Source organism: Rhynchophorus ferrugineus, unplaced genomic scaffold, assembly GCF_030347505.1.
Source record: "Rhynchophorus ferrugineus isolate W39M unplaced genomic scaffold, kcgeb_rfMv2 rfM2, whole genome shotgun sequence".
NCBI classification, from domain to species: domain Eukaryota; kingdom Metazoa; phylum Arthropoda; class Insecta; order Coleoptera; family Curculionidae; genus Rhynchophorus; species Rhynchophorus ferrugineus.
In genome coordinates this window covers 51,307,868-51,331,335 of record NW_027472581.1, presented here as the reverse complement: position 1 = coordinate 51,331,335, position 23,468 = coordinate 51,307,868, and the positions used below count along the sequence as shown (strand labels likewise).

Sequence of the window (23,468 nt, the reverse complement as noted above, 5' to 3'; positions counted from 1 at the left end):
TATAAATTTTTTTTTCAGTTTAGATGTAATCGTTTTCAGTGGCGTTCAATTACTGAAATGATTTATAACGAAACTATTAACAGTTTCATTGCAATTTGCACGCAATCATGGTGTATCAATTAAGAATATCAACGCTAAGAAAAGGCAGAGGATATTATTTAAAAACTGGATCCGAACAATAAAAGGCAACCTATTAAAAGTTTGAAGTTGCCACGCCCTAAAATGTTTTGTCACATTCTACCAACCATGATTATCAACAATATTTTCGTAATACAGATCGCAATCTATTTTGAATAACCTTAATACGTATGAGCATTTGATCCGGTGTCGAGAAGGATACACTTTTTAATTGATAACCCAGGAAAGATAACGTATCAAGATTAAGTTAATTGTTTAATGCTGTCGAAAGGTTTATCAAGACATATCAACAAATCTACTGTTATGTTCTCCCATTTGTAACAATCAGGTGCTATGAGGATATACACTATTATGTCAACAATTGCTCAGTACTTTTAATCTTATTTTTTAATGCTTTAATTTTTGTTATAATAAAAGTGCGATGACATAAAATAGTAGTAATATCTGTTTTATTACATTTTGGAGTCTGCTTTCTACCAGCCTCTATTATTTTTTAATGCATGAAATTTATAAAAAATCGCTTGATAACTTTTTTTTATAAAAATAAAATATAACAGAGATGAACAATAGTATCACTAAATAGTTAATAAAAATAAATGAAGGAAACATTATTTTTTTAAAGTGTTCCAATTGTTGGATTATTTCTTCCACTAATTAATTAGATAAATTATAATTAATGATATTTAATAAATTATCAAAGTTATACATATAATTCATTTAGATCTATTTAGGTTCCTTATTATTTAATTTAAAATAAAATATTATATTTTGTTGGAAATTATTACTTACCAATAAGTTTTAATGAAATAAACTCGAACTTGCGCGCGTTATTTGTCGCAAAATCTACGATAGTCAGCGAGTATCACTCATGGACCAACAAGAAGATACTAAATCACAGCTAAAGACATTTACTTCTTTTAAACGTTAGAAGAAGGTGACGTAGCTGATTCCGCGAATCCCATTGCCGAATGCAAAGAACAATTGCCTAAATAAATGCCCTTAGGTGCTAGTTTAAAATAATGTGTTTACTTCCTAAACTAACTTCATTCACATAATTGATTTTCTTTCATCCAACGTTAAACACAGCATAATATCAGCTAAATATCTTAATAAACAATTAAATGTTTCCGCAGTTTCTTCTCGATTTGCTCAAATAAAAACTCATTATAAAGTTAACGTATTGGTGGTTGCCGAATACCAGTATGATGTCAATGTCACGGTGTAAAATATAACCTAATTTGATGAGTTAAGAAACACAACAAAACAAATTAGCTATTCTGATCGAGAAAAAATGAGTTTGAGTGGTAGAAACCGTTTAAGCCTAGTCGATAAACCATTAAGTAAAGGTAAAGGAGAAATTTCCTTAAGCTTGTTCGCTTTGCTTTTTTCGGAGGTCGTTCAATACTGTCAAAACAAATCACAAACATTACCAGAGCTACAAAATAGGTAAATATTTCGTAGCGTTTTTGAAAATAGTTAAACTGTGTTTTTGTTTCAGATTGCATGAACTTGGTCAGAAAGTGGGCGGAAAATTAATAGATCTATATTTTGTACGAGAAAGAAATGGTAAACGTGAAACCAAATTATTAAGTATTTTACTATATGTTAAATCGACTTTTTGGAAGGTATATAATTATTTAATAAATGTGTATAGTAACATTAATATTATATGTGATTTAGGCTTTATTTGGTAAAGAAGCAGACAAATTAGAACATTCCAATGATGATGAAAATACATACTATTTAATGGAGAAAGAACCAGTAGTGAATAAGTTCATTTCAATTCCCCGTGATAAGAGTAGTTTAAATTGTGCTGTCTTTGTAGCAGGAATTATTGAAGCAGTCTTAACTGGAACAGGATTTGTAAATATTTCCGAATAACAACCAAGATATTTTAATGTGTTTCTCCTTTTGTAGCCAGCTAAAGTATCAGCCCATTGGCATAAAGGTACAACTTACATGATAAAATTTGATGATTCTGTTTTAGCTAGAGATAATCAAGTAGAAGACAGATAGAAAGTTAATGATGTAATATTAAATAATATATGATTTATTTAAAGTTTAAAATTTATAATTTATGTTTATGATTCTAATAACATGTTCATTAAATATGTGATTTAGAAATTAGTGTTTTTTTAGTCTTCATACCTCCGTAATTTTATTGTACTTTATAAATATTTTTAAATTAAAAATCTTCTACTTTAAAATTGTTTTTAATGAAATTGGTCCACAGTTTTATAATTTTTTAAACAATTTTTTAAATTTTAATGAACTCATTTAAGTCATAGCATGTAACCAAAAAATACTAACAAGCGACATTGATGTATAGTTGAGTATATATAGTATTGTTATTAGTATCTGACATAGTCATTGGATATTTGGCAGTGATGTTGTGTCATTGAAATTTAATCATATATTTTTAAACTTATTTATACCCTCTGGTTGTGAATAGAAATTAGTTAACAATGAGCATTGATCACATAGATACTTTTTATGCAAGTATATATGCAGCTGTTGTTATTTCATAAAATATTTTAAAACTTCAGTTCTATTATAGAATACCGGATACTGGAAAAGATTGGAGAGGGCTCTTTTTCCGACGTATTAAAATGTCAACAGAAATCTACTGGGACATTGTATGCGGCCAAGAAATTAAAAAAACATTATAAATCGTAAGTTACATTCAGAAATTCATTTTAAAATGACAACCCTATCACATATATTAAATTAAAAAATACATCTTTTTAGAGAATCATGTGTAATGACATGTGCTGAAGTAGTAGCTGCTCAAAAAGTACCGTACCATATAAATATTCTAAATATGTTCGAGTATCACTAGTAAGAATGATTTGTAATAGCAATAGTGATGCAACCAAACATACAGCGATTCTTTTTCAGGTCAAGTGATTTTCTTGTTTGAACTGATGGATATGAGCTTATATGATCACATAAAAGCGCGAAAGAAAACCTGCTCCAAGCCCAGGTAGCCAATAAGATTATTGAAAAGTCGATCAGTATTTATTGCTTCTTTTCTAGAGGTCTATCAGAGAACAAGGCTAAAGCCTATTTGTATCAATTATTGAAAGGATTAGAACATCTACATAGAAACGGCTTATTTCATCGGGATGTTAAACCAGAAAATATTTTAATAAAATTTCCATCGATCGAAGGTTCCAGATTGTATAATATCATGAAGGTAATAAATTAAGACTATATTTCAAGTAATATCCAATATATTGCTTATATGTTTTTAATTTTATTGCAGTATGACATTATTAAATTAGCAGATTTAGGATCAGTGCGTGGTATTTATAGTGTGCCGCCTTATACTGAGTATATATCCACTCGTTGGTATCGTTCACCAGAATGTTTGTTAACCAATGGCAACTATGGACCAAAAATGGACGTATGGGCAGTGGGGTGTGTTTTTTATGAAATGATCACGTAAGTTATTATTTATTGCAATGCTATTTCATTTCCTATTCATTCAAATCTTGCTGTTTCTTCCTTTTTCCATTTGACTTGCCGACCATATCTATCATTTTCAGGTCTTGTGTCTGTTCCTCGTTAAACGAGTAGAATTGTTCCAGTAGAAGAAAGGGGCAATAGATTTTTAGATGATGAAGGAATTTTGTCCGTAAATTTAAAATCGTACGGAATAAACTCAATTCAGATCTTCTGCTGCTACAACAGTAGATACTGGCCTTCACTTTGGTCTTTTTTGGAAACTGAATATATCCTGCAAAAAATTATTAAACTGCCTCACACATTTTACTGAATGGGTCCATTATCTGCGCGTGAGTGTTAAGTTGTTGGTCAAATTCATTTAAGATCTGAGCTAGTGTTCATCAAAGATACCTAGTCTTCACTGTTTTTGAATATATTGATTAATATCACGTTATAAACTTCTTAACTGATTTGACAATCGTTGATTATAGCGTTATATTCTCTGATACAGAGCTTCAAGTGTAGTTCACGATATAGACCTTGAGAATTAATAAAGAAAAAAACAAAGTATTGACAACTGACGACTGCTGTTGTAAATCGCAATGGCAATCGGAAGGCATCCAATTTTAATAAGCAATGAAGTTATTCGATATGATGCGACAATCAATACAGGGTTGAGGAACAAATGCAAAGATGCAGATTAGAAAGCTGAGGGCATCTTTATCGAATGAAAGGCGTACGAGTTCTTTATAGACTTCGACTATGGCGATATCGAACGTTTGGATAGAAGACGCAGCGAACAATTCCGAAAAGATAACAACATCATATAAAGCGATCTGAAAATATGGGACTAATATTGTCTGATGTCAGAAGTACTGCTGCCGCTCGCTAGCTGTGGAGAGATTTGTTGAAGACTTTTTTTAGACATTTTACTCAGAAAATTTCTCAGTTCACAAAAGGAACAATTATCTTCTATTAAGATACTCACTCATATTAAATTAATTGCTAAAATCAGTGAACTGAAGTACCAATTGGTTTCAACATCCAGCTTATTCGCTAAACTTAATTTCCTCTGACATCTGGCTTATGTTATACCTCAAAACCGTTTCATGGAAGCAATTTTCATCAGACAAAAATATAATAGCAGTCACTATAAATTGTACAAAATATTTTTATATTCAAAGTCTATTTTATGAGAAGAATATTCCACTATATTATTATGCTACTTAATAATTTGCTCATTGTTCTTCCTTTCTCACATTTATTCTTCGACTTGCTCGTAGATTGTCTGATTTTCCATTTTTTTAAGGCTGCTATACTGTTTCTTTCAATCTCTTTGATGATAATTCTTTTGATTAGAGGCTGAGGTAAAAGGGGAAGCAAGTGAGAATTCGAAGCTTAATTTGTTGAAGTTAAAAACCATTTTCATTCACACGGTTCAATGTTATAACTAAAATGGCACATTTTGCTCTTATATTCAGTGCTTGCATGTATTTTATTGATCAGCCTAACCTAGCTATTAAATTCCAAGGTCTTGACATTTCTTTGCATGAACAGTTTTCCATTAAGCATTATTGTGTTATTCAGTGCATAGAAACACTAATCATAAAACGATCGAAATTCCATGTTGCCAAAAAGAGAACAAGAAATTGTAGAAATGATGGAAAATATTTTAATTTTTTGATTATATTAAACCAATTTTCAACCACACGAAATTCTATGTTTATTTAGAGACATTAGACCTCATACTTATCAAGTTTATTTTTAGCCATACTGTTGTTTTGCAGATTGCTGCCTCTGTTTCCTGGTAGTAATGAAATTGATCAGTTATCCAAGATACATCAAGTCGTGGGATCTCCCCCAGTTCAGTTTCTGAACAAATTAAAATCCAGGTTCAAAGTATTAATAACAGCCTAAATAATAATGATATGATCTGAACTGATTTTTAGATCCAGGAACTGTATCGCGTTTCCGAAAATACGCGGATCTGGAATTAATTCGCTGCTACCAAATTTAACCCATCAAGGCCGATCTGTTCTGGAGCTGATGTTAGAATATGATTCTGACAAAAGGATAAATGTCCGTAGATTGATAAACAATTCATATTTTGATGATATGAGGTAAATACGTCTTAGAAAAATATTGGCACTTGCATGTATTCTGATCAGCGATATCTATTGGTGAAAATGCAAAATAAATATAAACGGTTTTGACACTTTTCTACGAAAAACAGCCCTTTTTGATTTAGTATTATTGTTAATTATTCAGTGTATATATTTATAGAACACCCATAATTACATTTTCGACATTTAATATTTTTCATCATATGTCAATTTTTGGTTTTAATCTAATCTAATAAAAGTGATGATTTTGACGTCAATGATAATGATTTCTCGAGGACCAAAAATGTTTTAAAGATAATGACTTGTTGAACGAAAGCTCTGCTCAAACACTCAAAGAACTTAATATTAATAATTCCTTTCAATTAAATCCTAACAGTTTGTAATACACTGCACGTTACTGATCTCTCCATATGCAAAGCGAGACTCTATGCTTTTGAACATTCCGTTTCGATTTCGATGTGGATTATGTGGTGATGTGAACTCATAATTTAAATTGCATTGTTGCGATTATTAGATTTTTTGGAATGTTTTTATCCTTGATTCAGCTTTGATGGCACAATAAAGTCGAGTTTTAAAAAATATGAAGTATATGTGCTTGTTGGTCGGTTTTCCTATGATTCTGATCTGATTAATTTATTCCAATCTACTGTGAAGTGATTTATATTTACTTCAGAGGATCATCTTCTTTTTACGGTATGATCTATCTGACATTATTTGGCTTGGCTACTCAGATCATAAATGTTGACAATTAATTTTGGCATCGGCTATTTTAAAGATATATTCTTTATGGTGTTTTTGATACATTTTATCAATCGACTGTTCTACTATGTGATTTCCATTATGCGACGCGTATATACGGGGTGGCGAGTAACCTACTTAGAAACCATCTAGTCTTACCGAGCCTTACTACTGGCATGTCTCGAATACTTCTCATTGTCAGATTTTATATCATTTTCTCATAAAATTGTTATAATTGGTCAAAAATTCATCTAAATTATATAACAAAATTATAGAAAACCACACTGACAACAACAATACATAAAGAGGGAGACAAGAAGGACTGAAAAAGGTTAATTACTCTGCTTCACACAGCTGTTAGTTTCTATGAACAAATATAGAACACGGACTAAAGTCAGCCATAAATAAGACACTCAAAAGGACGTTTGGTAAAGCAAGAAGACGCAATATTATATTATAAGTTATACAGGAATAAAGCGGAATGGGCGATAAGAAAACAAGAGTGATATAACGATGAGTGTCAAATATAAATACTGTAATTACAGACAATACGAAGTCAAACACCTTCAGAAATCAAAAAGTATTAAGGAAAGGCCAGCTTTTTTGTAATATTTTTGGATGAAAGAGTTTGGAATGAAGAGGCCAAGACAGCTAGGAACCAAGATATCAAGGATATATTGTAGAATGAGCAAGAGAATACTGAGCAAAAACAAAACAGAATGGACAGAATTTCTAAACTAAACACGAGACTACAAATACCAAATAACTACACAATACATAAACATTTTCATTAATAAAAATTTATATAAATAATATTTTTTATAAGTAAAATTTGTTAATATGATTGATTTTTCATTAATAGTATTATAATGAAAATATTTACAGTATTAACTTAGCAGTTGGTAAATTAACTGTTTTTACGTTATTATGTTGTTACGTTTGTATGCGATGAGAGGTATCCAAAGAGAGGAAAAATGGCTACCATGAATTGGCTGATAATACTAGTTCTAACCGTTTCAACATAGCAGTTTCATTATTTGAAACAACAAACAACATAAGAATAATTATCTGTGGCGTATTGTCACGAGCAATTAAAAGAGATCTATTACTACAGTTCCAAGCACAAAAAGTCATAGGTTAACCCAGGAGAGTCATGTTATGTGTTAACTCAGGAGATATCGAAGAAGGATATTTACAGGATATATATATATATATATATATATATATATATATATATATATATATATATATATATATATATATATATATATATATATATATATATATATACTTTGGTCTGTGACGGTTAATGTTTATTTGAACACTTGGTAAAACATCATCGGCGAAGAAGAATGATACTTGATACTCAGTAATATAATTAATATTGTTTATTATTACATTGATTAATATTGTTTCTACAAAAACAGTATGGTAGGAGCTCCACAAAGCTAACATTTATGGAACAGGTTCCATTACGAAATCCTTTAAAATGGAAGCGAACTTTAAGTTGCGAAAGAAGTGATGCAACTAGCGTAAAACCTGGACACTTGCGGATTGGAATAATGTGGCATAGTTCGATGAATCTTCGTGAACATTGTTTTCTACAAACGGCCCGATTTCCCTTCTACAGCTAAGCATGGCGAAGGTTAAAATATTCGGACACTTTACAAATCAATTCCACAAAAAATTGCAACTAAATTGTAATAAAAGCTGATGATGGCTCAATTCCTTATTAATACACAAATATTTAAATATAAACATTGAAATAGGTGTTATTTTTTGTCCATCATCTATATGCTCATATAATCTTACATACTGTATATATGGTGGGATCAGCAAGGTGCAGTGTATTATAAACTTCCAAAGCCAATTGAATTATTACTGCAGATGTGTACAAAAGTTAATTCAACCAATTTAACGATAAATTATTGTAAAGAGATTGCCAATACCGAGTAACAGAGGTAATAAAGATATAAACAGTGATAAAGAGATATAAACTGTTGCACTTGTAGAGGGTAGATCTGTCGCACCCTGTACGCTGGGTACTAGATAAAGAGAGTTTTGAATATCACTTGTTCAGATCGATGTGTCATGGATTGACTGGCAAACGGTTCAGAAATTCGGAAGATCGATGATTGAATCATGGTCAAAACAGAACCGTTCATTTCATTCATCGCCATGTTATCAAAAGATGGGAAAAAGGTGTGAATATATATTTTAATTAATATATTTTCTACCATTTTTTCAACAAGTGCCTTTTTAGAGTAGAAAAATTACCAGAATACATTCAAGCAACTGATATAAAAAAATATTAACATTAAACAGACAAGATCATACATACGTATATACATACAAGGCACTAAAAGTTAAGGGAATATCATAATATTTTTAAAAATAGGAAACTATCTCGATTCTACTGCCCTTATTGATTATTCCTAAAAAAACACTTTAGTACAAAATGTTTAGACTTATTATTAAGGTGTTAAAATATGTTAAACAACTTAGATATATATATATATATAAGTTTGAATATTTATAATTATCCTAAGAGTAAACCAACCATCTGTTGGTTGTTTTAGAGACAAACAGGACTGACGAAGTTCTTTTCTTCGATGAAACACGAATTCAAATTCAATTTCTGATTGGTAACCGACCTAGTGAATATAACATGAATTGAAATATTTCTATATTACTTTGATATTTGGAAAAATGGTGCTATATTCCTGTATTTATTGTTGTGTACTAAAAACGAAGAAGGAAACATTTACATTACATAGAGCAATGAGGTGTTTTACCGATAAATTTTTGGTTTTTGCAATTTGAGTTTTAAGAAATTATTAAATATCTTTTTTTTATATTTTAAAGTCTCCTTTTACCAACTAGGGGTTTATCTGGACTGGCCTACCGACTGGCGAGTGAGCAACTCAGAAATCATCCGGTCTTACCCAGCCTGGTTACTGGCGTGACTAGGATCATTTACCTTGTCGGATTTTGCACTCTTGTCTAGGACAATCACAAATATTAAACAATCACAAACATAAATTTACGACCATGCCCCAGCAGGATTCGAATTCGCGACTATCGAAACAGTAGGTGGACCGTCCTGTCACCTTTACCACTTCGCGAACCAAGCCGGCAAATTATTAAATCTATTTCAGTAGTGATGAACAGCAATGATGTCAAGGACAAATTAAAATTAAGTAAAAGTACAGGATTTACAAGAAAAAATATTAAGTATTACAATGATCCTATCAGCGGCGGGACGTGGTTCAATACTTTGGGGGTGCACAACGTTAGGTAAAAATTGTAATTGTCCGTCATTCTAACAAAATTCCCGTTTCGACGCAGATTATTATATCTGTGAGCTACAAATGTACTGAATTCATGTGCACACGGGCCAGCGTAAACATTTGACTGCCGCGGTGAACACGGGGTGTGGGCGGCGGAGGAATGACCAATCAGATCTAATATTCCGATGTGCAGTGAACGAAGATTCCCCCAACGAGTGCAAAGCAAAGCGAAAGACTAGATTTTTCACGTTACGCATAATAAGCGTCTTGAAATAATGACAGGACAGAATTTAATTAGTTTTCTTTTTAACAGGAGGCATTAAATTTGGGGGTCACGTATACATGTGCACTTATTGAAGAACCGCCGCTCGATATTATTGAGAATTGAATGGAATTAATACAAAATTAAGTTTTAACTATTATATACCAAAATAAATTGCAGTAGATATAGAAAGAAAGCAGCAGGGAGTAAAGTGACTCGTACATATGTTAAGAACTATCCAAAGAGAAATTATAAATATAACAAAGTACATAACCACCCCAAAAAGAAAATTACCAAACCCAAGTCGGCGTGTTTAGATGAAGGAAAATACGATTTAGTGGAGAACGAAATCAGACAACAAAGTGAAGAGGAAGAACGCGTGCAAATAAGTAAAATTAAAGCCGAAAAAAGTCTGCCCCAAATTATTTATCAAGCTATTTAAATTAAATTAGCCGATGTCTCGCAATCATTACAGATTGCATCTTCAGGACGGGAGCTTTGATACTGTAGCTTTCCTGATCAGGTTGTCCCATTTAAACCAGTGCCTGTCACGGTTGGGTGATCTGGCACTAAGAATCATATATCTGGGATGATCGTATAGTAGCTGCAGGGGATAGATAAAATAAAATGAACGCCATGCTATATAATACATATTGTTGCATGTTGCCAACACTATTTGCGTGTCAAATTGCCAGTGGAACTAAACACGCACTTGAGTTATACTGTTTTGATAAAAACTCTAATTCATAGAGGGATTGCGATTCCAATATTCTTTATAACGGAAACCAACGCTAAGCTGCGAAAGAAGTGGTGCGACGATCAAAAAACAATCAATAAAAATTAAAAACAATAATGGATAATTGTAATTAGTGATTGGAATAATGTGATACGATCCCAGGAGTCATACTTTAAATGTTTTCTAGAAGTGGTCGGGTTTATATAAGGAGAACCCCAAAAGAAGCTGCGACATGGACTGTGTGCTTCCTACAGTCAAGCAATGGGAGGTTACATTTTCATTTTGGGTCGCAATATCGTGGTATTTAACTTGTTCTTTCATTCACATCAGTGGGTAGACTACTGCGAATGAATACCTCCACATCGTCAATAACGAATTTCTTACTAGGACTAGCATATTGCTGCCAAACACTGAAATATTCCAAGATGACAATGAGCCCACATACACAGGACAAAGTTCAAAAGTTCAGTTTTGGTTTGAGGAGCTTCGGAATATCACCAAACATCTTGCCTGGCCAGCACAATCGCCATATCTCAACATAATTGAACTGAGTTTTAGAGCGGAGTAGATTTCCATTTCTAATATCATTGATGCAATTGGTCGATGTTTTGGCACAAGAATGAGACAACATTCTGTCGGAAACTATTCACTACTACATTACATTGAAATTTATTAGTCAAATATATATTACTACTCGCATTAACGAACAATACTACTCATATTAACATCAACGGACACTACGAATCTCTCTCTTCCGTGTCAAGTGTTCATATTATTTTGTCCAATCTCGGCATGTTTGGTTTTATAGCCCTGGTTAATATTGAGATTATTTTTGGTTTATACACATTAAACCCCTCTCGATATTTTCTCTCAAAATAGCCTTTTGGAGTAGCTAAAATTTCGACTATATTGAACTGCATATTGTGGTCAATATCCGGGTTTTTCTGACGGAACCGTCTATCCATCTCTCAGACATCGTTGACGTTCTTATATCTGTGTACTTATCTTTCCTGTTTCTTCTATGTATATTTTGCTACACTGACGTTGGACGTTGTATACACCTGTTACTTTTCTAGGGTTAGGGAAAACTTTAGATTTTTCCGTAAGCTTTGAAAATAACTTTGATGATATGTTCTTTAAATATCTCTCCGATGCACCGGAGGAACTAGTCATTGGAGAAACTTTCTAGATTTTATCTTTGTCTGTTTTCCCTTTTTATCGTAAATGAGTACTTGCTTTTATTACTTATTTGTAGGTCCATTTTATTTATATTGCTCAAATGGTATCAATTTTGAGGAAAGGCCCGTTTGAGGTGATTAAGTTCATTGTCCAAGGAATTTGGTTCGGATAAAGAAGACCCTATAAATTAAATAATTCAGAACAAATAATTTTTGGGATGGGTGAATTAATGTAGCCCATATATGATTATATGTTTTAGTCTCCTGAAAACTTGTTGTTAAAACTGAGCATCATTCGTGGAACTATTTCGAAGATCTGCAATACTTCTTAGAAGTAGAGATACTTTTTCATGAGTATAGAGCTCGTTTCATATTTCATGTTTCTTAGGATATATATTTATTGGCCTCTCAGTTAAACATTGTAAAATAGTGAATTCTGTTACGTTCTACTATTTATTTAATGTAAATTTTATGTAAAATCTTCCTCCTGTTTATTGCGCCCACGAAACACTATAAACATATTTTGTATGAAACACTATAGAATGCTTGAATGTACATTTAAGTTCAGCTTTGATTTCAGACATAAATTCGAACCGTTCATAGAAGGAAGTCAATTAGATTGCAACAGGCTTCGGGACTATGGTAAGCGAAATTCAGCTGAAGCTTTCCGTAGTGCTAGTTATGTAAGTATATTTTATTCTATTCTCTATTAGTAATTAATACTCCCATAATTACCCTGAGATTCACGTTTTCCAAGATCAATACACTTCTCAATATTTATCTGCTTATTACACCATTGGAGATCTTTCACCATTTTGAAATATGAATGCATTCCGTCTGGCTCTGCACTCTTCTTATGTCGACTATCACAAAGCCTTGTCACAAAGACATATCATTTCACACAATTTTCTTAGAGAATCGATATCTTAGAAATTAGTTATCTAAATGTTCAGAACTATTACGTATATTTTGTGAGTATGGTGTTGTCATAAGTAAACCTGACGTAAATAAGCCCCAAACAATTTTTATTCGGTAATATTTTTAAAAGGTATTCCAGTTAAATTACCCTGATTGCTACTATAGGTTAACTCTAAAACCATTAAAAAGACATATACCACTGAAAATAGAAAAACTAGTCACGTTAGGGTAAACGAAGAGATCAAGGGCTCATCGAAATCGCGAACACCATCAATTGAGATACCATACTATCCCGCAATGAAGAAAAGCGATACCAGTCGGAAAATCTCCAGTTTGCCACTGATTGATTACAAAATATCAAAGATGGCTGATGAACACCAGAGGAGCAACTCGTCGGACACCAATAACAGCGACAAACTATCCAGGAGAAGCAGCTTGAAGAGAAGTGTCGAACTGATTCTCAAAACTTCCAGGTAAAAATTTCAGTGCTCGCAAATTAGTGTTAAAAATCCTAATTCTGCAGAAACTCGAACTCATCAAATACACCAAATTCCAAATCAAAAACGGACCGCAATCTCTTCCAGTCTCGGTCCAGTGGGCTACCCAATAAAAAAATATCCCGAACTGTTAATAGTTCATCAGCAAATGGCAATGCCAAGAAGCACAAATAAACAATTTAAAATCAATTATTTGTTTTTATTTTTTTAGTGGTATTAAATATAAAATATTAATATAAAATATTCAACAGACAAATTCTAGTCTCTAGTCCCTATAAAATAAAATAAATATCTTTATTTTTGTTGCATTTTAGCGTCTTCTTTTTTCAACTAGGAGTTTATCTGGACTTGAACTATTGTTTAATGTGGGCTCCGAATCAGGGTCGTCGGTATTCAGCCTACCGATTGGCCAACTTGGAAATTATCCCAGAAAGCATCCAGTCTTACTCAGTTTAGTTACTGACTGTGATTGGTATCATTTTCTTTTTCAGGATTTGGAACTCTTGCCATAAAAATAATTATTATTATAAACAATCACAAACATAAACTTACGACCATGTACCAGTAGGATTCGAACCATCATATCGCTTTGACCATTACATCAACCAAACCTAAATCTCAATATTGACAATGTTTAGTGGCAAACCAGTCGCGTGGTTTTTCTACAAACAATTGACATTAAATTCAATGGAAGATAAAGGCAAATCCGGAGGTTTAGCAGCTCAGGAACAGACTGAAACAAATGACGTAAAAAGCGAACTACGTTTAAAGGAAGAGTTAATTGCTCAATATATTTAAGTTAAATTATCAGCATTTAGAAATAGAATAGTTATAAGCCCATTCCTAATGAGAAGATGAATAACTAGTAGAGGGTATTGTAGTTAGCCTCGACATACTGCTCAAGAGATATAAAAGGGCAAAAATGTAAATAAAGTTTTTCTCTTATTTCAAAACCAAAAGGGGTGTTATTAATTCTGTTTCGCATACCCTTCTTGTCCACAACCCCAATTTTCCCCCTTAGACCTTTCACTATCCCTTCATAAACATATCATTATGTCAATTTTATAAAAAATAACATTATCCCTACCTTATTCGGTCTCCAAACTTCTCTCTGTGAACTTCTCCACTCTTACCCTGGTCGCAAGCACATATATACCGATGGCTTCAAATCTCGCAGCGGGTTTGGTAGCGCATTTATGGTGAACAATCGGGCATACCGTTTCAAGCTCCCTGAATAGGGTTCACTATTGATCGCTGAACTCTTCGCGATATTCAAAGTTTTATCGTACATTTCAACACAAACCTTCAAAGAATGGCTAATCCTGATCGAAATGCTCTCGGTTGTTTCATGGAACAGAAGTTCAACCATCCCTTGGCCACTGTCAATTACCCGTAACCTCTATCTGAATGGGATCAGGATAAGTTTACTGTGGATTCTTTCTCACGTTGGTATACCGGGAAAAGAGCGCGCGGATAGGGCGGCTAAATCGGCAGCCTCATCTCCGCTCCCCATAACGGATGTTTGTGTCCATACTGACTTTATACCATTCGTATATTGTTTCACAAATATCGAGGTACAACGTCGTTGGACCCAGGAGGCCAACCATAACAGGTTCTTTGAGGTTAAAGCTGATTTTTTCTCCTCTCTTCGCGTTCCTTCCCTTCGCCACCATGCCATACCTTTCAATCGGCTGAGATTGGGCCACTGTCGTTTCTCGCACGGTCACTTGATGAGTTCGAGCCCGCCTGCTCACTGTGTCCCTATTTCAGTCTACCACATATTGAACGACTGTCCACGGCTCACCCAGATTAGAACTAAATATGGACTGCAAAATTTTAACTAACAGGATAAAATGCAGACAGACTCCTCATATTTCTACGAGAGATCAATTTTCACCATAGAATCTAGCCTATACTAAGTTTAACCCCCTTGTTTGTGTTATTAATCTTATTTATTTATTAATTTATTATTTTATATGTACATTTTATGTGTGTCCCCGTCCCCTCTCGATCAACACCGTACTATCGTATAGTAGCGAACTGACCATACCCGTGAAAGTGACAAAAAAAATCTGTTCAGTCCCGAATTATAATTAATTCGTAACAGGTACTTTGCTTTGTTGTCACTTTTTCTTGCTATACGCTTTGTTGCTACAAACTGCCTAATTTTTCGTGGACAGTTTATCCGCTACTCTTGACAATGACCAAAAATAATTCTGTATCCTATACAGTTGATCAGTTATTTTCAGCAAGTAAAAAATTTTTTCTACAACCGTTCTGAATCCATTTCAATATATCCATGTTTATGTTAGTAATATAAATATAATTAAGTAAAATAGGTATAATTTAGCGCTGGAAATTATCGACTAAAAACCGTCGAAACAGTCGCAAAGCTGTTGCAAATTATTATTTCGGTCAAATCCACGCTTCGACTCTTTTTCTATTCGTGACGCAAGATGCAGATTTACAATTCAAGAATTACAATCCTTCCCCTATTGATTTTAAAAGAGAAAAGAACGGAGATCATTGTTAGGCCCTATACAGAGTAGAGAAAACCATGATTTTATTTATCGTTAAATATAAGTAATTTTGAATTATTATTCGTTGAAACTTCAATAAAAGAAGTTTTACCATTCACATGGCTTGAGGAATACATACTGATGTATTTTCTCGCACTCGTCTTGCTTGTTAATTAATCCAAGCACATAGGAAAAGTAGTAATAAATTAATTGTAATAATAATAATAATTAAGATTGTACTAGGCGTATCTAATAAAGATGTTATAAAAAAATTCACATGGCTTAAACGAAACATCGAAGACTTAAAAAATCGAAAAGTTACTAGTTGTCCAGGTAACACAAATACAAATACAATCAAGTATATTACTATTTCTCAATAATTTTTAAAATTTTTTGTTACCCTATTATATTAATAAAAATATTGAAACATGGAATTCCTAAATGCTGCTATATTAATATTTGTTGAGATCTTAGGTTATTAATTGATATTCTGAAATTACTTTAACAAACAGCTTTATTGATTTAATACACCTATCTAAACTTTTGAAGGCTCTATAAACGAAAAATGAATTTTATATGACAACAACGTGGTTTTTCTCTTAACTGACACTTAGATATTTATCTAACAACTCCATAACTAAAAATCCCTAAAAATTAGTGATGTTTCGTTATTATACTTAACACAGAAGCCTTCTTTTAACTAAAGAAGAAAAACTTTATTTTAACACTTTCCCTTGTTAAGAACAATAATCAAACAAAGAAAAAGATTCCAATCCTACGGAAACCCCAATTCATCACACGAAAACCGCAAATGAGTCCTCTGAAGTGATTTGGTCATGATGTCGGCCACCTGCTACTCTGTCGAGACATGTTGAATTCCGAGTTTTCCCTCTGCAAGCTTCTCTTGGATGAAAAAGTGTTTGTGTGATATATGTTCAGTTCTGCGATGATATTCAGGATTGCCAACCTTATTTCTAAGATGAACATCCTGAACCCTTGCAATCGTGCGAAACAATCGATTTGACCAAACAATCCCAGCTCAACTTCAGTAGTTGACGTTGTCACCGTAGCTTGTCTTTGGGTTAACCATGGAAATGTCCTCCAGAATACTTTATAACAACTCCAGATGTTGATCAACCTATTTTTAAGCATCCTTCGAAATATGCATCACTGTAACACTCCACTTTCTGGATTCGACCTGTACGTGATTTTGCAGTAAGTTGTCCCTGCTACATAACGAAGAACCCTTTTCATCATTCATTTTTTTGTCGTAATACATTTGTATTGTGGTTGACTGAATGCTTCGTAGCTGACATAATCTGACCCACTTGTCATATATTTAACCCCTTTTTCAATCCACCATTTTTTTTCATCTACTTCTGCAGAAAAAATCTCACTGCATGTTGTTAATAGTACTGTATTTGTCTCCACTGTCTTGTCCTTTTCCTTCTTCAGTATTGCGTCCTTAGACGGTCGTCCATCAGCAATCCAGTTTTGACATTGTCTAATCCAATGGCCTGGTTTGTTTGCAATAGTTACAAATACATTTACCCTTAAACTTATTTCTAATTATTTTACTCTGATTTGCTTTACTTGATTTTATCACTAAAACTACCTGTTCAACTTTTATATCATTAACTTTTGTAAAATATCTTTCAAACATGTAAAGTCGTTTTTTTAGATCTTCGAATGTGCTCATGTCATTCCTTGTTAACAACATCCAACTTGACTTGAAATTTTCAAACTTTGTTGGTAAAATATGCAAAACTTTACATACTGTTCTTTTAATTAGCCTGGTGTATTTATTTTTTTTAATATATATTTTAGGTATAAAATATGGATAAAGGAATACTATATGAATTCATAAATATACAAAGCAAATATCCCGCAGTTAAAATGAAACTAACTACATAATTTGCATAGATGGGACACCTAGGGCAAATAGTATTTAAAGATCAATGTAATAATATACGTGACTATATGACATTTTACTTTTTGAACTTTAAGTTAATTTAATGATTGTAAATACATCCCTTTAATATAAATTTCTAAATTGTAAAAAATAATTTATCTAATTGTGTTCCTTATTGTTTTAATACATATGGTAAAGTCATATAGCAATTTAAGAATTGTTTTATAATATTATATAATTAATTTTAGTAATATTTTTAACGCATACTTGCTATACAGTGGTCGAATTTCGACCACAAGGATAACTAGTAAATATAAATAAAAGTGCTCTCAGATCTTTGAGGGAGTAACTGTAAATATATGCGCATGATCTAGCTCTTTAATATTATTATAAAAAAACTAATAAATATGAGAAAGAAATAACAAGTATCTTCTTACATATCAAATTTTTATTAAAATTTATCGTTTTTTTTAGTTTTAATTCATGAACATATAAGTTAAAAGAGAGAAAAATTTGTAAAATGTATTATTGTCTTATATTATACTATGAATGATGTGTATTGTATATATATACTTCATATTCATATTATATTATACTTTTCGAAACATTTATAAATTTTTCTGTTACACTGTTTGAGAACAATCTCTTTTTTTAAACCAGTATTTATCCCCCATTATATGACGGTAATCAGCTTACGAAATCTTTCAATCAGCAGTTGGAACTACCTATTGATCCCATTGTCAATATAATCAATATTCAGTTAAATAATATTTATTGTTCGGTGGTCTATCCAAAAACCTGTACATGCAACTTTGATAACGTTATCTATTTATGTTCTTGATTCTCATAGCCAGTACATATAACTTAATATATTGCATAAATTATATTTATTTTTATTTTTATTTTATTTATTTTTTTAGTTCTACAGTAAGTTTTGAAGCCTTTGTTATCTTTACAGCAATAAGTCCTTCATTAAGCAGGTTAAATCTAAAATAAAATCATATAAATTTAATTTTTAAATAAAATGATATAATTTTACTTCAATCCTCGTTCCTTTAAAAGGCTTTGAATTGCAGGCCGTAAAACTGCTTTTCCATCTGGGCTGTGTTTCCCTCTGCCTGTTATAATTTGCAGTTGACTTTTGGTTTTGCTGCCACTTTCACGTAAAGAATTGATATTTTCATCTAAGAAAATATCCACGGCAGTTTTTGCTTCTACGAGTCGTAGAAAATGTAAATTTAAGGTGTTATTCCGGGATTGTTTAGAGTTAGAGTTTATAAAAGCGAGTACAGCTCTGGAACTAGCTTGTTCATAATATAAGGTCTGTTTTATCGCTAAGTCCAAATAGAATTCAGCTACTCCCATTAGTCTCTTCTGTTTAAAATTATTGGCCTTTTCATATAATTTTTTTCGATTTTTAAAGTAAGTTTCCGCATCTTTTCGATAATCTTCTCCATAAACTTGTTTCGACTTCTACGAATAAAATATTATTCAAAAGTAGAATAATAACGTTAAAATTATTTTACATATGTTTAACTATGCTACAATATGATAAAAACTCTACTTCGAACATACCAATTGATTTTTATACATTAAGAAGTCATCTTGAATTTCTTTTAATAAATCTTCATTCAAGGGTGGTTTCTTGATATCAGTGATATTGTCATTAGTAGGCAAATGAATGGTCAGCAAGGCGTTAACAGTTTCTTCATAGTTATCAGCTTGCAACAGTTGCATTATAGTTTCTTTCTCTATCAACGGAAAGTTTTGGCTCAATTTCTCTAGCTCCATTTGAAATGCCAATTCTTCGGGAGTAATATTCTTGTACACTGTCACTTGCTTCTTTTTTTTGTTCTTTCGTATTTTCCTTTTAGTAATTACGTTACCGGATGTTGATGGTTTCTGTAATTCTTCCATTGCTGCAGAATCGACTTCAGCTTCATACAATAATTCGGAAAATTCTTCGTCTTCTGCTTTCAGACTATTCACGGTTTCGTTTCCAAAAGTCGCTTCCATCTGGTCGAAAACAGACTCTATGTAAAAAGAATATAATTGTTTCGCGAAAGAAATGGGAACTTGAATCTTTCTTTTAAATCCTTCTGGGTACACGAATGTTGGATCACCAAATTTCTCTTCTAGCTGATCAACCAGTAATTTGCTTAAGTCGAGTTCCACTACTTCCATCATATTTTCTACAGGGAAATCCTGGTTATACATTATTATTCGTTAGCACTTATCACCTCACCTAACAATACTAAATACGAATTGATGAATCAGATTTATCGTTATATATTGACAACGCTGATAAAGTAATAAAACAGATAAAACAAAACGAACGCATAAAACATTTATTTAGTCGAATCTTTCCCCGTTTGTAAAATACCGTTTAAACTAACGATAAATAATTAACAGTATTTTTAATGTTAATTTAGTTTTTCTTCTAAGTCTAGTCTAAAATGTGTATCACGCCACTATTACGGTCCTGCATATGAAGGAATCGCGGTCATGTATTAAGATTGAATGGGAAAACCAGTAGGACGTCTAAAAATAGACGTGAAGATAGTGGTTGGGTTTAATAAAAATACTTAGTGTCGGTAGTCGTTTTATATCGCCGTTGCATGAGTCGCATATTCTTTCCTTAACATACAACATTATTTTGAAGTAAAATAATAGTTTTGTGTTTTAATCCCTTTCTGCTTCATAATTAACGCAGTTGGTAGGATTCCGGAGAGATCATAAGGCTATTATCTTTTCATTCAATTAACCGAAATCAAATTAATTATGAAGATCATTATTATTATTGAGCTATTATCAAGATTAGCATTCCACAGTTACGGGAAGTATTCGTTGGTGTAGTTAAGTGGAGTTTGGGAAAAAATATCGCAACTGAAGCTCTAAGGACAAAAAAGGTGGATTGAAAGTGTTCTAAGATCCCTAGTCATAAAGTATAGCAAGTAAGAAACATTCATGCTTTGAAAAACAGGCCTAATCCGTGGATTCCCGGTACATGCATCGCCATTCAGGGCGTAAGGCCACCGGAGGCGGACTGAAGTTGCTGTGAATTAACACTAGAATCTACATCTAGGACACTAGAATTCTAGTCTACTAGAATCTAGAATATCAACAGAAACAAATTGGCAGACGAAAGTGCAGGCGATACTCAAAAATAATTTTACCAACCAATATAAACTCTCCCGATAGGACAACGACCACGTACATCTCTGTGGTCGTTTCTTTAGGAGGGAGGTGTTATATCAAGCAATTGTTACGGCACTGACTAAGGACTCGAGGAACCGCATATATATATCAAGACAAAACTGAACGGTGAGAGGAGTGAGACGTCTAAAACGTCCTTAAAATAAAATAGTATTTTGAAGTATCTAATGGTTTTTGTAATTTTAACCTTTCCCATTTCATTACTTATTTCCATTGAAGATAACGAAAGGATTTGCCTAGCCTTAAAAAAACTCTTAATAATATTGCGAAGATATTGAACAATTTTGAGTATTGAGAATAAATAAAGAATCAGCAACAATTAAGATATAGGAAATATTAAAATGAGAAGTGCAATATCTAAATAATATGGAATCTATCAAGTACACCAAATTCCTAATCTAAAGCGTTTCAACATTCCTTTGAGTTTCTGTAAAAAGAGGTACAAGATAAAAGTCAGAAGATTCTTTTGGGACTCTTGAGTCTGAGCCTTCTAGTAGACAATAAAGAGAGAGAAAAACATTTCTATCATTAATAAACTAATAATTTTAAAATAACCCTAAGTAATTAAAATTGCTTAATATAAAAATTATTTTAAAATGTTAGTAAATATAAATAAGAAATTCTATCACTAAAAATATCGACCAATTTACTTAGGCTAGAGCTCCTTGCCCAAATCAGAACTAAACAGAGAGGTTTTTTGTATGATCCAATTTGTCCAACTAGTACTAAACGGTTTTTTGCTGGTGTTGCTTTAGATTACAAGTATGGAATCTTGCTGGCGATAGAAACCATGGACTACGACTGAAACTGTCGTATTTAATAACCTACAGCGAATGATGAGATGGTTTTAATATTGTAAAGTTCTAAAGGAAAACCCTCTGCTGAGCATATTCGTAAAGCATATTTGATTTCACAAAGTTGAAAAATCCTATATATTAAGTAACAAAATGGTCCCACAAGTATCGCATGATGTAACTGATCCTTCGAACTTCGATGAAGAGATCGATCAATTGTTGGCTAATCCACCAAATGTCGAAATGGGTCCACAGGATTCTGACACATTCACATTCTGACACCAGAACCAGATAATAATAATAAAGTCCAATAAAACATCAGTAAAACTCAGCGAACATTGAAATTTTCCAAATAAATCTACAATAACAATATACTTAGCCAAATCAGACGAAAACTTATTTACAAGAATTCTTAAAAAACGACTTAACCCATTAAAGAATTACGCGTTCTATACAAACAATAAGGAGATTGAAAGATTGTGCTACCAAATAATACCTAAATTATTTAACAGCAGACTAAAGATAACGCATTGCAGACGTATTGTAAAGAATATACTAATGAGAAAAACGCAGCTGGGTTTTATACGAAAATATCATAGCAACAATCATAACGGAATATCAGAGACAGTTAAAACCCTGAAACAGGATTACTATTGGCCTAACATGGACTAAGATGCCATGAAGATTATTAACCAATGCACGATTTGTCTCCAGGTTAATCCTTATCGCCTTCCATATCAAACCCCGTTATTGTCAAGCAGACCATGGTCCCGATAAACATCCAGTCTCACCACAACCAGGTCCCTCTCACTCAACAGGACCTTGATAAAATACAGCACTGTTAATATAAACAAATACAGTGCCGATATAAAATATACTAATTAAAATTTGTAACATTAACTTCACTAATTCTATAAAATATATTAACAATTATAAATTTTATGCGCTAAAGGCAAAATGGTTCCTAATCGCAATTAAATAAAGGGGAAATAATTGGAATAAAAATGTGGGTACAAAACAGGGAACCAGAAGAAGACCAAGGACCACAACCTAACATCCCACTCGATGAGGGGAAAGGAGTGATGTTGTCAAATCGATAATAACCATAGGAATTTCGGCAGAATGTCTATATAGAAAATATCAAATTCTAACATTCCAAACGAACTTAGAATTCCCCTTCAAGAGGAATTTTTGTCACAACGCCAATACAGAAAGCATCAAATACTAATATTCCAAACGAAGTGAAAATTAAAAAAAAACGGACCAGCGGAACGACAATTACTTTCACACGTGAAATTATTTTCGTAGTAAAATTCTTCTCGCATGAAAAATCATTTGTGTTTTATAAATTGTATCGAAATTATCTATATCGTAAAGTCTTAAATAAAAGTCTTTTAAAAAAACGAAAAATGGCAATAAAATTATTTAACTTGCTTCCTCGATATAAAATTTAACCGTGCCTAATTTCACGCCCATCGTGGTGCCCCTGTTTCCCTCAAAAAGGGATGCAAAATGTTTGCTAAGCCGATATATATATATATATATATATATATATATATATATATATATATATATATATATATATATATATATATATATATATATATATATATATATATATGTATATATATATATATATATATATATATATATATATATATATATATATAATTATTTGTTTACTAAATGGCAAAGAGATT

The 23,468-nt window shown here is 32.3% G+C and overlaps 4 protein-coding genes and 1 long non-coding RNA gene across 6 annotated transcripts in view; 2 read left to right on the top strand and 3 right to left on the bottom strand.

Annotated features, from left to right (window-relative positions):
* Positions 1–1,122, bottom strand: part of LOC143191165 (procathepsin L) — a 50,170-nt gene extending 49,048 nt beyond the window's left edge. Inside the window, exon 1 of the mRNA XM_076395973.1 lies at positions 928–1,122. The gene's annotated coding sequence lies outside the window, so the exon portion shown is untranslated. The remainder of the gene's footprint in view (positions 1–927) is intronic.
* A 222-nt stretch (positions 1,123–1,344) lies between these two features.
* Positions 1,345–2,265, top strand: Trs31 (trafficking protein particle complex subunit 31). Its single transcript, XM_076395978.1, has 4 exons — positions 1,345–1,584; positions 1,637–1,763; positions 1,819–2,001; positions 2,056–2,265. Exons 1-4 carry the CDS (start codon positions 1,430–1,432, stop codon positions 2,152–2,154), a joined length of 564 nt encoding a protein of 187 aa, XP_076252093.1. The 5' UTR covers positions 1,345–1,429; the 3' UTR covers positions 2,155–2,265.
* Positions 2,266–2,501: 236 nt separating this feature from the next.
* Positions 2,502–13,516, top strand: LOC143191163 (MAPK/MAK/MRK overlapping kinase). Of its 2 annotated transcripts, XM_076395971.1 has the most exons (11): positions 2,502–2,637; positions 2,696–2,810; positions 2,887–2,976; positions 3,023–3,121; positions 3,175–3,334; positions 3,404–3,582; positions 5,373–5,477; positions 5,535–5,705; positions 12,493–12,595; positions 12,996–13,303; positions 13,354–13,516. In XM_076395971.1, exons 1-11 carry the CDS (start codon positions 2,604–2,606, stop codon positions 13,499–13,501), a joined length of 1,512 nt encoding a protein of 503 aa, XP_076252086.1. In that variant the 5' UTR covers positions 2,502–2,603; the 3' UTR covers positions 13,502–13,516. The 2 variants fall into 2 exon arrangements, with proteins under 2 accessions (XP_076252086.1, XP_076252087.1); XM_076395972.1 differs by lacking the exon at positions 2,502–2,637 and having other exon boundaries at positions 2,764–2,810; positions 3,037–3,121.
* A 9-nt stretch (positions 13,517–13,525) lies between these two features.
* Positions 13,526–16,011, bottom strand: LOC143191169 (uncharacterized). Its single transcript, XR_013004429.1, has 3 exons — positions 15,008–16,011; positions 14,415–14,730; positions 13,526–14,060 (listed from the first exon to the last, which is right to left on the bottom strand). It is a non-coding gene; the product is annotated as an uncharacterized LOC143191169 (long non-coding RNA).
* A 2,502-nt stretch (positions 16,012–18,513) lies between these two features.
* Positions 18,514–23,022, bottom strand: LOC143191166 (uncharacterized). Its single transcript, XM_076395974.1, has 3 exons — positions 19,334–23,022; positions 18,798–19,231; positions 18,514–18,745 (listed from the first exon to the last, which is right to left on the bottom strand). Exons 1-3 carry the CDS (start codon positions 19,973–19,975, stop codon positions 18,667–18,669), a joined length of 1,155 nt encoding a protein of 384 aa, XP_076252089.1. The 5' UTR covers positions 19,976–23,022; the 3' UTR covers positions 18,514–18,666.
* Between the last annotated feature and the right edge of the window lie 446 nt (positions 23,023–23,468).

What these genes read in the sequence shown, in the direction of transcription:
- Trs31 (XM_076395978.1), top strand. Translation starts at nt 1,430, where the DNA reads ATGAGTTTGAGTGGTAGAAACCGTTTAAGCCTAGTCGATAAACCATTA. An exon ending in TTAAATCGACTTTTTGGAAG is followed by an intron (nt 1,764 to 1,818) that starts GTATATAATTAT and finishes TATGTGATTTAG; the next exon opens with GCTTTATTTGGTAAAGAAGC. An exon ending in TCTTAACTGGAACAGGATTT is followed by an intron (nt 2,002 to 2,055) that starts GTAAATATTTCC and finishes CTCCTTTTGTAG; the next exon opens with CCAGCTAAAGTATCAGCCCA.
- LOC143191163 (XM_076395971.1), top strand. Translation starts at nt 2,604, where the DNA reads ATGAGCATTGATCACATAGATACTTTTTATGCAA. An exon ending in TTAAAAAAACATTATAAATC is followed by an intron (nt 2,811 to 2,886) that starts GTAAGTTACATT and finishes ACATCTTTTTAG; the next exon opens with AGAATCATGTGTAATGACAT. An exon ending in GATTGTATAATATCATGAAG is followed by an intron (nt 3,335 to 3,403) that starts GTAATAAATTAA and finishes ATTTTATTGCAG; the next exon opens with TATGACATTATTAAATTAGC.
- LOC143191166 (XM_076395974.1), bottom strand. Translation starts at nt 19,975, where the DNA reads ATGTATAACCAGGATTTCCCTGTAGAAAATATGATGGAAGTAGTGGAA. An exon ending in TAATGTATAAAAATCAATTG is followed by an intron (nt 19,232 to 19,333) that starts GTATGTTCGAAG and finishes TTTTATTCGTAG; the next exon opens with AAGTCGAAACAAGTTTATGG. An exon ending in TTAAAGGAACGAGGATTGAA is followed by an intron (nt 18,746 to 18,797) that starts GTAAAATTATAT and finishes ATTTTATTTTAG; the next exon opens with ATTTAACCTGCTTAATGAAG.